This window comes from Barbus barbus (assembly GCF_936440315.1).
Source record: "Barbus barbus genome assembly, chromosome: 41".
NCBI classification, from domain to species: Eukaryota; Metazoa; Chordata; class Actinopteri; order Cypriniformes; family Cyprinidae; genus Barbus; species Barbus barbus.
The window spans coordinates 27,243,901-27,258,900 of record NC_136719.1 but is presented as its reverse complement, the minus strand read 5'-3'; the positions used below and the strand labels follow the sequence as shown (position 1 = coordinate 27,258,900).

At 38.3% G+C, this 15,000-nt stretch overlaps 1 protein-coding gene across 2 annotated transcripts in view; it reads left to right on the top strand.

Moving 5' to 3' along the window:
• The first annotated feature begins 407 nt into the window (after positions 1-407).
• The window catches only part of LOC306860207 (ephrin type-B receptor 4b), a 32,659-nt gene continuing 18,066 nt past the window's right edge, over positions 408-15,000 (top strand). Inside the window, exons 1-5 of one of the 2 annotated variants that reach the window (XM_079401781.1) lie at positions 408-752; positions 851-969; positions 6,156-6,226; positions 9,393-9,674; positions 10,245-10,626. In XM_079401781.1, the coding sequence (XP_079257907.1) occupies positions 903-969; positions 6,156-6,226; positions 9,393-9,674; positions 10,245-10,626 (802 nt within the window). In that variant the 5' untranslated portion in view covers positions 408-752; positions 851-902. Of the gene's footprint in view, positions 970-6,155; positions 6,227-9,392; positions 9,675-10,244; positions 10,627-15,000 lie in introns of both variants that reach the window. The other variant, XM_079401780.1, reaches the window with a different exon arrangement.

Below are 15,000 nucleotides of genomic sequence, written 5' to 3'. Positions count from 1 at the left end.
TGTGTGTGTGTGTGTGTGTGTCTCTGTGTGTGCGCATGCGAAAATATTCAGATGTAACCCCCTTTGAAATCTTTAACATTTTCAAGTAACTGTAATTTAATTACAATTTTTTTTCTGTAATAGATTACAGTTACATTTCTTTTATAATTAAATTACGTAATTACATGTAACTATAGTTTCTCCCAACACTGTTTATAACCAAATTCATCAAAACTCTCCAGTGTATCTGACTTTGTACAGAGCAACTGAATTTGTAAATCATCGTATTTGTAAGCTATTTAGTAATGTAGCCTATATATATTTATATATCACATAAACTAAATTAATTTGTGCGTGAGAGTCTACATGAAGCGCGCTCGTGTTTCAGCTCTGACGGACAGCCGCTGGGACCAATAGGAGGCGGTGCTGCCCGCGGGGGGCGGGGTTAGCAGCAGTGCTCGGTTCTGAGGGAAACTCGACGGTAACTCCGCGTCGCTGCGAAAGTTTCGGTAAATGTTTTTCTCGAGATTATTTAACGGCTGACCGCAGCGACGAGTGGAATATAGACGACTTTGAACGGAAGAAGCGCGCGCTGCTGGGATTAGAGAGTTTTAACGGCGGGACAGCGCATAACCAGGATTGAGTTTCAGTCCGATTCGAGTTTATTGGTAACGTTATCTGTTTGATCCGGATCGGATTCAGTGTGGATTGAAGATTTAAACTGGTCAAGTTTTATCTTCATTTATTTGAAACAGGAATGGGCCGAAATTAAGGTTAGTTTAGAAAGAAAAGTTCCTCACGAGTCGGATTTGTGGAGTTTTTACATAATTAAATAATAATCCGTGTTGTTTGTTGAAATCGGATTGATGAGGTTTTGAGAGACTGGAGTGGATCTGAATCTAAAGATCTGACAGCACTTTGAGATGGATCCTGTTTTCTGGATTATTGCTGTGATCTGGTTCTGGACTGGATTCACATCAGCAGAGGAAGGTACGAGCAACATTAATATTAGTATATATTACTGTTATTATTGACGAATTCTGCGTTATTAAACACATACTGTCTGTCCTTACTGAATAATAATTTATCATTGACTTTGACAAACTTTCAAAAAATAAACGCTTTGATTGTCTTTCACAGTAACTGGAGAATCTGAATTTATTTCTGGGATGATTAGTCTTCAGATAATGAGAAGTCCGTAGTTTATAAAGTGGATTTTGTGTTCTGAATAAATCGACTTATTTTACAAGTTCTTCAATGGTTCAATAAAGATCCTCCGTTTCTGGCTCTTTACACTCTTAAAAATAAAGCTGTTTTCGCAGTGACGTCATAGAAGAACCATTTGTCATTAGTGTGAAGAACATTCATAAAGATCTTTTGTGCAATGGAAAGAGTCCAATGATGTTAAAGGTTCTTTGTGGAATCACCAAAGCCAATATAAAACATATTTGTTAAGGTGGGTTCTAGAGTTACAGGCTTCTTGAAAGGTTCTTCAAGGTTCTTTAAAGCAGCAGAACACAGATGCGTTTCTACAGAACCAGAGAATCCCGAGTTCTTTGTGGAACATGTGAAGGTTCTCGACTATCTGTTGACCGTCACAGGAGTTCTGTGTGTCTCCAGATGATAAACCCAGAGAGTGTGTGTGTGTGTGTGTGTGTGTGTGATAATGAATATGTTATATGGTGCTAAATGCTCCTCTAGAGTTCGTTTCTCTAGCTTACTAACGAGTTTCTGGTCAGCGGAAATGTTTTATCTGAGGTAAATGTAACATTGTTTACAAGCTGATATATCTTTGTGCGGCTGAAACATTTACATGAGACGGGTTTCTTTTAACGCCTTCAGACAGTGTTGGGGTGTAACTAGTTTCATGTAACGAAATTACATGATTTAATTACGAGATCAATTTAATTTAAAGTTACTGTTACTTGTGAAAATGTTAAAAATGACAAAGGGGGCTACATCTGAATATTTTCACACACACACACACGCACACACACACACTCTCTCTCTCTCACACACACACTCTCTCTCTCTCTCTCACACACACACACACTCTCTCTCTCTCTCTCACACACACACACTCTCTCTCTCTCTCTCACACACACACACACTCTCTCTCTCTCACACACACACTCTCTCTCTCTCTCTCACACACACACACACACACACACACACTCTCTCTCTCTCACACACACACACTCTCTCTCTCTCTCACACACACACTCTCTCTCTCTCTCTCACACACACACACACACACACACACACTCTCTCTCTCTCACACACACACTCTCTCTCTCTCTCTCACACACACACACACTCTCTCTCTCTCACACACACACTCTCTCTCTCTCTCTCACACACACACACACACACACACACACTCTCTCTCTCTCACACACACACACTCTCTCTCTCTCTCACACACACACTCTCTCTCTCTCTCACACACACACACACACACAGATTTGATTGTTTTATTTCATAAGTTGCATTGACGGCTAAATGAGGCAGCAATGTTTCAGGAGTTTAGGACACATGCTTATTTAATAACTGTTTTATTTCATATTTGGGTTGATGTATATGCTTTATTTTTAAGATGAAATGTTAGATGCCAGTGTTTCCTGCAAAGATTTGATTTCAAAAGCAGTATTATAGCTATTAAAAAGTTTCTTGTTATAATTTTAAATCTGCATTTAACCTCAGAATGATCTCAAAATGAAAAGAGGTGCTATATTCTGAGTGCTTTAAAATGAAATGATTATAATCTTAATTGAAGTGATGAAGGATTCTGAAAGTCTGACAGTAATCAGTGATGAGTTCTACTGTAATATAACCCTGTTTGAAAATGATTAACGGTTGAAAACATTCGTTAGCAATTTAGAAAAGTAATCAGTTACATTAATTGAAATAGTTACATACTTATTACATTTATAGGGCAACTTGTAATCTGTAACCTGTTACATTTCCCAAAGTAACCTTCGCAACACTGCCTTCAGATGTTCATTCATGTTTATTTTGTTTCAAGCATCGGTATCGTTTCGTAAAAATGAAAATCGATAATCAAGAAATCGATATTTCTCACCCAGCCCGAGTTATAACGACTGCAGACTAATGAAAGAACACGTAAGAACGTTATTGACTATATATATTTTTTATCTTTAAGGAGGTTTCAGCTGAAGAGCTCGTTGCTAAAGTAAACACGCGGATCGGTATCGCTCTTATTAACATCCACACACTTTCATTATTCATAATTGAGGTTGTATTTTTAAATCAGCCTGGTTTGGAAGCGTTCAGCAGGATTTCGATGGGCTAAACCCCGCGTGCTCATTACGACTATAAAGACTTTCATTTGTCCTCCTGTAAGATCAACAATATCTGACACTGTCCAAACACTGCGGCGCGTCCAGCGGAGAGACGGATGAGGAGCGGCGCTCAGGCCCGCTGAACGATGTACTCGGCTCAGATTTACGGGATTCTTTGAGGTATTTTACACGTGCTTGCGACAGGAAGAGCTCATAAAGCAGGCGAGAGTCGAGCGAGTGATTGGAAGCGAGGGTTTCTGGTGAAGTTAACCAGCTGTGTTAGTTAATCTGGAGGGACGGTCACACGGCTCAGGCCCATTGTTGAGGAACAATAGAGCGGCTGAAGAAGCTTACGGCTCTCAGGAACACCAGCTCTCCTCCTCAAAGGAGCTAAAGAGCTCCAATATGCTAAACTCAAGAGATTGACCCTAAAACACAGTAAATCTCCAAGTGTTTCATCACAGCTGCGCTCTCTCTTCTCTCACAGATGCAAACAGGAGGACATTTGGCTTTCAAATGTGTGGACATCACTTCTGCTCTTTTGTGTGAGAGTGTGTGGGTGTGTATGTGTGTGTGGGTGTGTATGTGTGTGTGTGTGTGTGTGTGTATGTATGTGGGTGTGTATGTGTGTGTGAGGTAGTCTCAATGTCCATAAATCCCGTTAAACAGATTTTTCTCAGCAGTGAGAGATAAAGCTGGATTATCATGGGCTGTGACCTCCGACCCCTCCGTCTTTCTCTCTTTAAGGGGTCTTCTTGACTCAGATTCAGTGGATTGAAAGTTATTCACACTGTCCCTCACATCTGCTTTTGATCCAGTTTAGATCTCATTCACACTGTGTTATTGTGATAGTGTATTTCTGTAGCTCAAGCAGTAGGTCATGGGTTCGAGTCCCAGGAAATACATGAACTGATGAAAATACCTTGAATGCAGTGTTAATCACTTTGGATAAAAGTGCTTGCAAATGCTATACATGTAAATGTATGTTTCAGTGGTAATGGTGTGGATTTGGTTATGGTTGGTTTGGAGTGTGTGTGTGTGTGTGTGTGAATGAACGCCTGTAATTGTGTGAGTGTTTGTTTTGGAGAGCTTGTCAAGCTTGTTAGCGTAATTAAACTGAGCGCCACTGGACCGCAGCCTAATTATCCCATCTTCAGCCAATCACATGCCCCATTACCTCTCATCCAATCAGCTGCCAGATGGGAGGAGCCTGAGAGGCAGTCATGTTTGAATTAATGATGAGTGATGGAATGATGCGCAGTCAATTAATCAGTGATCAATTACTGGCCTAATACTCTGTTTCCTCTCAGAAAGTCAGGCTTTACTAAAACTATTAAAACATTTTTGTTAATTGAAATAAAACTGACACAAAATTGATGAAAAGCTGAATAAAATTAGAAATGTTACCTTGGCAACCAACAAAAGTAAGTTTAAGTTGAAGCACAAAAATTACCAACTGGAAATGAATGAAAACTAAAATTGTAATAAAACTTAATATAAATAGTAATGTTTAAAAAGAATAAGAACTAATAAAAATGACAAAGCACATACAAAATAAATTAGAGGTTAAATTAACATATTACAAATAAAAACTAAAACTGTAATAAAAAAATAAACTAAACATTTAATAAAATTTAAAAAGAACAGAAACTAATATAAATGACAAAAGCACATAATAAAAGTATTAAATATTAAACTAGAATTTAAATTAACTGAAGTATAACTGAAATAATTATAATATTTATAAAGAACAAAAACTAATAAAAATGGCAAATTATAATATTGATATATATTTCATTAAAATGAATTATATATTTCATTAAAAATGAAAACTGAAACTGAAAAATAGAAGTTAAAATTAAAAGATAAAACTTATTAATATTAATAAAAACAATAATAGTATTTAAATTATACTAAGCACTGGGTTTGAGTTGGTTTGATTTATTTATTGGTTGATTTTTCCTCACACATTTATTTGTGTGTGTGTGTGTGTGTGAGTGAGCGAGTGTAAGCTGCTGGATCTTCTTCAAGTTCTGTCTCGTTCTATCAGTCTCTCTCTGTAATTAGTGATGAGTTGATTAGAGGTGTGTGTGTGTGTCCAGTGCGAGCTGTAATTTTGCTGTTCCGCTCCATGGACACTCAGGCATGAACAGGAATTCTGCCAGCCCTCCCGTGTGTGTGTGTGTGTGTGTGTGTTGTAATAAATGAAAATGTCACTCGATCACTTTTTTGGCTCTGAACTGCCTCCTGGGTATCATTGTGTTTTCTCTGGAAACAATGGAATAGAGACGGACAGACAGGGAGACGGACAGACAGAATGCTGGGACGTTTCCCGCTCCTCCCTTGTTCTTCCTATTCTTTGTGTAAAGCGGCTGCAGTCGTTGAACTCGCTGTTTTATAGGTTCAGATGTTAAACTGGGCGTTGATTGCTAGCGCTCTATTTTCACAGCATTAGCGCTCCTCCACCAGACGCCTGTGCAGTAATTTAGAGCAAAAACTCATCATAAACACATTACACTGCATTAAATATGTCTGAAATCAAACCCGCAGTAATGCTGCATTTACACCGTGTCACATTCACCATAATTATGAGTTTCCGACTAGTGAAAACTGTTTACGTCTTTGTCTTGTAATTACAAGTTGGATTTTATGAAAGAACGCTGTAATGTCACATCAAAACTATTTCAGCAGTTGAGTTATGAAGCTCTGGTCATGTGACCACTTCATGTCTTTGATTATGATGTTGGGTCAATGTGTGTATTTATATTTGTGAGTGTTTTACTGTCGTCCAAACTAAACCGCACATGAGTTTCTCATCAGATGATGTTCTACAGCTGCTGTAAACCTGTCTATCTCTGTCTGTCTCTCTCACAGAGGTGCTGATGAACACAAAGCTAGAAACATCTGATCTCAGATGGACCATCTACCCCAGCAGTGACCCTGAGGTGAGACACACACACACACCTGCATGAACTCACATGACTGTCAAAAGAACATTCAATGTTAACGTCTTCATGAAACACCACTAACTGCGTTTAAATGCACATCAGTATTTTGTAATAGTTTGCTCCGCTTGTTTCTCCCACAGAATACAAATATAAAAAAGGTAATCTGTGACATTATTAAAGAAAAACCTGGAATTAGTGAGATATAAACTCATAATTAGTGAGCTATAAACTCAGAATTAGTGAGATATAAACTCAGAATTAGTGAGGTATAAACTTCGAATTAGTGAGGTATAAACTCAGAATTAGTGAGATATAAGTTCATAATTAGTGAGGTATAAGCTCAGAATTAGTGAGGTATAAATTCAGAATTAGTGATGTATAAACTCAGAATTAGTGATATATAAACTCAGAATTAGTGAGATATAAACTCAGAATTAGTGAGGTATAAACTCAGAATTAGTGATGTATAAACTCAGAATTAGTGATATATAAACTCAGAATTAGTGAGATATAAACTCAGAATTAGTGAGATATAAACTCAGAATTAGTGAGGTATAAGCTCAGAATTAGTGAGGTATAAACTCAGAATTAGTGAGATATAAACTCAGAATTAGTGAGGTATAAGCTCAGAATTAGTGAGGTATAAGCTCAGAATTAGTGAGGTATAAGCTCAGAATTAGTGAGGTATAAACTCAGAATTAGTGAGGTATAAGATCAGAATTAGTGAGGTATAAACTCAGAATTAGTGAGGTATAAGATCAGAATTAGTGAGGTATAAACTCAGAATTAGTGAGGTATAAGCTCAGAATTAGTGAGGTATAAACTCAGAATTAGTGAGATATAAACTCAGAATTAGTGAGGTATAAGATCAGAATTAGTGAGGTATAAGCTCAGAATTAGTGAGGTATAAGCTCAGAATTAGTGAGGTATAAACTCAGAATTAGTGAGATATAAATTCAAAATTAGTGAGGTATAAACTCAGAATTAGTGAGGTATAAACTCAGAATTAGTGAGATATAAGTTCATAATTAGTGAGGTATAAACTCCGAATTAGTGAGGTATAAGCTCAGAATTAGTGAGGTATAAGCTCAGAATTAGTGAGATATAAGATCAGAATTAGTGAGGTATAAACTCAGGATTAGTGAGATATAAACTCAGAATTAGTGAGATATAAACTCAGAAATAGCGAGATATAAACTCAGAATTAGCGAGATATAAACTCAGAATTAGTGAGGTATAAACTCAGAATTAGTGAGATATAAACTCAGAATTAGCGAGATATAAACTCAGAATTAGTGAGATATAAACTCAGAAATAGCGAGATATAAACTCAGAATTAGCGAGATATAAACTCAGAATTAGTGAGGTATAAACTCAGAATTAGTGAGATATAAACTCAGGATTAGTGAGATATAAACTCAGAATTAGTGAGATATAAACTCAGAAATAGCGAGATATAAACTCAGAATTAGCGAGATATAAACTCAGAATTAGTGAGGTATAAACTCAGAATTAGTGAGGTATAAACTCAGAATTAGCGAGATATAAACTCAGAATTAGCGAGATATAAACTCAGAAATAGCGAGATATAAACTCAGAATTAGCGAGATATAAACTCAGAATTAGCGAGGTATAAACTCAGAATTAGTGAGATATAAACTCAGAATTAGCGAGATATAAACTCAGAATTAGCGAGATATAAACTCAGAATTAGTGAGGTATAAGCTCAGAATTAGTGAGGTATAAGCTCAGAATTAGTGAGATATAAACTCAGAATTAGTGAGGTATAAACTCAGAATTAGTGAGGTATAAAATCAGAATTAGTGAGATATAAACTCAGAATTAGTGAGATATAAGCTCAGAATTAGTGAGGTATAAACTCAGAATTAGTGAGGTATAAACTCAGAGTTAGTGAGGTATAAACTCAGAGTTAGTGAGGTATAAACAATACTGAGAAGAAAAGTCTGAATTGTGAGATAAAAAGTCATAGTTATATTTTGTATTTTTATTCTGTGGCAGAAATGGGCTTCCATGCTAACACCTCAGTCCCATTATCTTAAAACAATATTCAGATTCCCAGTCCTGGAATAAGCTTGTTTTAATGGGAAATCAGTTGCATTGTCCAGACCGCAGGGAATTATGGGTGCTAACAGATACTGAGCTGTAGGTTAGGTGTTTAGGATCATAAAGAGACAACCATGCTGATTATTTCATTGAATTATTAAAGGAAACTAACATTAACTAGTGTTTTTATTTTAATCGTCTGCCGCTTTCCATTTGGTGTTGCTGGGGATTTTTGAGGGCAGAAAGTGTTCAAGTCCTAATTAAATTACTGTTTAAAGTAGTATTTAAACTAATTACTGAGCACTAAACCAACAGCAACACCTGGAATCTCTTGGGAAATAACAGCAGGAAATAAAACACACAACAACCACAAATCCAGGAATATTCCCATACCTGCACACAACACATACTGTATGTGACCCTGCAGCACAGAAGCAGTCATGAGTAACACAGGTATATTTGTAGCAATAGACAACAATACATTGTATGGATCAAAATTATACATTTCTCTTTTATGACAAAAATCATTAGGATATTAAGATCATGTTCCATCAAGATATTTCGTAAATTTCCTACCGTAAATATATCAAAACTTCATTTTTGATTAGTAATATGCATTGCTAAGAACTTCATTTGAACAACTTTAAAGGAGATTTTCTCAATATTTAGATTTTTTTGCTCCCTCAGATTTTCTAATAGTTGTATCTCAGACAAATATTGTCCGATCATAACAAACCATACATCAATGGAAAGATTATTTATTCATCTTTCAGATTATGCTTACATCTCAATTTTTAAAAAAATTACCCTTATGACTGGTTTTGTGCTCCAGGGTCACATGTAAACACTGTAATCAGAAAAAAGCTGGAGCTGGATTATCCAGCAGAGCTGATGTGCATGTATATTCAGTCACCGTTTACATATTGATGACAGCAAGTGATTATATTCCGGGGAAAGATGGTGATCTTAAAATCATGTGCAGTAGGACAGAGTCTGTCTGTCGTTAAGTTCTGTGTTTCACATGAAGTTGATGAGCACCAGAGATAACTCCATGCTGTGAGGTCAGAAGGTGTTTAATGCTAATGCTGATGTTTCTCAGTGGGAGGAGATGAGCGGTTTGGATGAGGAGGGCAACAGCGTCCGCACCTTTCAGATCTGCCCCACAGACACGTCTGTGAGTCACTGGCTGCGCACGCGCTTCATCCCGCGGCGCGGAGCGTCTCAGGTGTATGTGGAGATCCGCTTCACTGTCATGGAGTGTTCAGCCATGCCTTCCAGCTTCCGCACCTGCAAAGAGACCTTCAACCTTTACTACTACCAGAGTGACGAGGACACGGCCAGCAGCACTCACCCCGCCTGGATGGAGAACCCCTACAGCAAGGTACACACACACACACACAGAGACACACTCTCACACACACACACACACACACATACTCTCACAAACACACACACACACACACACACAGAGACACACACACACAGAGACACACTCTCTCACACACACACACACACACACACACACACACACACACATACTCTCACAAACACACACACACACACACACACACACAGACACACTCTCACACACACACACACACACACACACACATACTCTCACAAACACACACACACAGAGACACTCTCACACACACACACACACACACATACTCTCACAAACACACACACACACACACAGAGACACTCACACACTCTCACACACAGACACTCACACACACAGACACACACACACACACACACACACACACACAGAGACACACTCTCACACACACACACACTCACACACAGAGACACACACACTCATACACACACACACACACACACACAGGGACACACACACACACACTCACACACGTGTTTCCTGTAAAAGCATCAGGATTTCGGTTGAATTCTGACGGTCCGGATCTCTCGCTCTCCTCTTGTCCTGCAGGTGGACACGGTGGCAGCTGACTTCCTGTTGCGTCGCGGCGGAGAGAGGAAGTCTAACGTGAAGACGGTTCGTGTGGGTCCGCTGTCGAAGAAGGGCTTCTACCTGGCGTTCCAGGCTCAGGGTGCGTGTATGGCCCTGCTCTCCGTCCGCATCTTCTTCAAGAAGTGCCCCGCCGTCACCCGCGCCTTCTCCTCCTTCCCCGAGACGCTGCCTCACTCGCTGGTGCAGCAGGCCGAGGGCATGTGCGTGGCGAACTCCGCCCCCACCGGCCAAGCCCCGCCCACCATGTTCTGTGGGGAGGACGGCCAGTGGGTGGGGCCTCCGTCCTCCACCTGTGTGTGTAAACCAGGGTTCGAGCCGATGGACTCCGACCACTGCAGGGGTGAGTAAATCTTCACAGGAAACAGCAGGAAATGACATCAGCGTCCCAGAGCAGAGCTGTGCTCTTGTCATGTTTGTGTGCGATGCACAGCAAATGCTTCTTGAGCGTTTTTTCCGTATAGTTGTTGTTTTATGGCAGAGGCGAACCGTAGTGAAGTATTTTTACTCTGCTGTCAGTACTGTATCAGACTGTTTTTCTTTACTTCACAACATTCCAAAGCGTAATACTGTACTTTTTACTGCACCGTGGTTCATATTAAATATAATTTAATACTTAATTACATTAGAAATCTAGTACTTTCTTGCTTTTACTCAAGTAAAAGTAATTTGACGTTTTTCTTGAGAACAAGAAAGTACTACATACTACTTGAGGAAAAAAAAACAACAACTTTTATTTATGAAATGTAGTGCAGTAAAGCGTACAACATTATGCTTTGGAGTAGTGATCGACCGATATTGATTTTTTTTTTTTTTTTATAACTGATACCAATTATTTGCATGTTTAGGTGCCTGATAACCTGTATGCAGAACCGATATTTATTTACTGTTATAAAGTAAATAAATAACTGAGTGAAGTACACTATATTGCCAAAAGTATTGGCACCCCCTTCTAATGAACATGTTTGTCTACTTTAGTAATTTCTATGAGTACAAATCTTAATGTTTAAGTATACAATGATATTCTAGGGAATTGTGTGCTCCTAATTTTCTAATTGATGTTTGGTGATGAGTTTTTGGCTCAAGGTCTGCATATAAAGTCACACCAGAGGAGTTCAGCTGGGATCAGGACTTGGCTTTCTGCAGACCAGTCAAGTTCTTCCACACTGACTCAATCAATCATGTCTTTCTGAACCGTGTCTTATACACAGAGACACTGTCATGTTAGAATAGAAAAGGGTTCTGTCCAGACTTGCTATAAAATTAGAAGAACACAATTCCCTAGAATATCATTATATGCTTAAACATTAAGATTTATACTCATAGAAATTACTAAAGTAGTCAAACCTGTTCATTAGAAGGGGGTGCCAATACTTTTGGCAATATAGTGTAAGTCCATACATCACTTAGGGTTTTCCTCCTTTCAGTCATCTTAAAAACAACAAAAAAAAGGTTGAAAATTTACAGTCTTTCATGTTAAATTTAATTTTCATATTACAACAATAAAAACTTTGTTTATATATAAAAAGCATCATCAGCAACACTGATATTAACAATGAGCAAAAGAATGTCTAATGTTTTCAAATGGAGAAAATAAAGAGCAGTCGTATGAACTTCATTTTAAACTACAGTTTTAGGTTTATAAGCTGTTTAATAGGCTAAAGAGTGAAGAATAATTCACTGGATATGCTAATTCTCTGGAATATTGAAATGGGCTATAACAAACAAAACATCTGTTTATAGCATTTCTCAACTGGTATGTTATATCAGAATTATTCAAACGTTTTGTCATTCTAGATTCTGCTGACAGGCCGTTTATCTATGAATTTAACGTTACACAGAACTATACTCAAACTGTGATCGCTCGCAGAGATAATAAATAATTAATTTCCATAGAGATGTTTTTATTTACATGTTTCCTGGCGAAATAATGGTTATGTAGTAAATGTTAATATAATTTAGCGTGTTTCAGTATCGGTAAATCGATATATCGGTCGATCTCTACTTTGGAGTGTATTGATGTAAACGTTTTTCAAAGAAAAACACTTTGATAAACTACAGATACTTTTTATATTTACTTGAATAAAGTCAAAATACTACTGTCCACCTCTGTTTTTTTGGTCACTTCTCACTATTTGCATATTTATTAAACATGCACATTTGATAAAATGATACAGTGACATTTAACAGGAAATCTTGCAATAAATCATGAAATGTCCTTTAATTTAATATTTGTCCTAACATCTGATCAAATGTGTGATTTTTGTTTTATTGAATGAATTGAAGTGATCTGAAACGACCTCATCAGAATCAGAGTTATGTTTATTCACCAAAGTCGGCACAAACACAAGGAATTATATAGTAGACATTCCATCTCTTATTTTAGTATCTTTGAGGTCCTATAATAATTTTGGCTAATATTTTGAATGAGATTTTATTATTTTCTGCTTTCGTGTTCATTTTTAAGTTTTAGTCATTTTGTTGTTTTTTGTCATTGTGATTTTTTTAGTTTTAGTTATTTTAGCACATTGAGTTAAACCAGATAACAATTAGAATAGTTAACTTGGAAACTAGTTGAAATAAAATAAGTTAAAGTTTTCTATATTTTACTTCATTTCAGTTAGCATTTATTGTATCTTCGGTAGCAGTTTTTTAATGTTTTAGTTTTAGATAACTATAATAACCCTGATCAGCATGCATACATCACACACATAATAACAGTTGCTGCTTTAAATTTAACTATAATAACTGTACTGTATTATACTAAAAATTATATTAAACTCACTTTAAAATTGAGCTGAATCTCATAATTTCTCATAACTGGGGGAAGTTGTGGCCTAATGGTTAGAGAGTCGGACTCGTAATCCAAAGGTTGTGGGTTCGAGTCTCGGGCCGGCAGGGATTGTAGGTGGGGGGAGTGAATGTCCAGCGCTCTCTCCACCCTCAATACCACGACTGAGGTGCCCTTGAGCAAGACACCGAACCCCCAACTGCTCCCCGGGTGTGTGTGTGTGTGTGTGTGTGTGTGTGTTCACTGCTGTGTGTGTGTGTGTGTGTGTGTGTGTGTGTGTGTGTTCACTGCTGTGTGTGTGTGTGTGTGTGTGTGTGTGTGTGTTCACTGCTGTGTGTGTGTGTGTGTGTGTGTGTGTGTGTGTGTGTGTGTGTTCACTGCTGTGTGTGTGTGTGTGTGTGTGTTCACTGCTGTGTGTGTGTGTGTGTGTGTGTGTGTGTTCACTGCTGTGTGTGTGTGTGTGTGTGTGTGTGTTCACTGCTGTGTGTGTGTGTGTGTGTGTGTGTGTGTGTTCACTGCTGTGTGTGTGTGTGTGTGTGTGTGTGTGTGTGTGTGTGTGTGTGTGTGTTCACTGCTGTGTGTGTGTGTGTGTGTGTGTGTGTGTGTGTGTGTGTGTGTGTGTTCACTGCTGTGTGTGTGTGTGTGTTCACTGCTGTGTGTGTGTGTGTGTGTGTGTTCACTGCTGTGTGTGTGTGTGTGTGTGTGTGTGTGTGTGTGTGTTCACTGCTGTGTGTGTGTGTGTGTTCACTGCTGTGTGTGTGTGTGTGTGTGTGTGTTCACTGCTGTGTGTGTGTGTGTGTGTGTGTTCACTGCTGTGTGTGTGTGTGTGTTCACTGCTGTGTGTGTGTGTTCACTGCTGTGTGTGTGTGTTCACTGCTGTGTGTGTGTGTGTGTGTTCACTGCTGTGTGTGTGTTCACTGCTGTGTGTGTGTGTTCACTGCTGTGTGTGTGTGTGTGTGTGTGTTCACTGCTGTGTGTGTGTTCACTGCTGTGTGTGTGTGTTCACTGCTGTGTGTGTGTGTGTGTGTGTGTTCACTGCTGTGTGTGTGTTCACTGCTGTGTGCACCTGGTATTCATCACGTCCTGGGGACCAAATGTCCCCACAAGGATAGTAATACCAGTAAATCTTAATCTTGTGGGGACATTTTTTGGTCCCCATGAGGAAACAAGCTTATAAATCATACAGCATAAAGTTTTTTGAAAATCTAAAAATGCAGCATGTTTCCTGTGAGGGCTAAGTTTAGGTGTAGGGTGGGTGTAGGGCAATAGCACATACAGATTGTACAGTATAAAAACCATTACGCCTATGGAGAGTCCCCATAAAACATGGAAACCCAACATGTGTGTGTGTGTGTGTGTGTTCACTGCTGTGTGTGTGTTCACTGCTGTGTGTGTGTTCACTGCTGTGTGTGTGTGTTCACTGCTGTGTGTGTGTGTGCACGTTGGATGGGTTAAATGCAGAGCACGAATTCTGAGTATGGGTCACCACACTTGGCAGAATGTCACGTCACTTTCACTTAATTTAAAAAAATTTTGAAAAAAGGTTGAAACTGTTAAATGTTAAAATATTTTGATTTCCATTAAAGTAATGGAAAATCATTACCATGATTAATGTTATATAATATTTTACAGTGTAAAGTGATATATATTATGTACAAATCTCAACTGTTTGACTTTTGTCGCAAAATGTGACCTTAGTATCGTCCAGCTGTAATCTGATAAATGCAACTATAATGCATGAAGATATTTAGATATTATAAACATCATCATCATGATTTTCTGTAAAGCTGCTTAGAGACTGTGTGTGTGCGCGCGTGTTTGTGACAAATGAAGACATAAACGTGTATAATGACACAGGTATGACAAGGAGAAGGTGATTTATGAGGACATTGCCCCATGATATGTGAGGGCTAAGTTTAGGTGTAG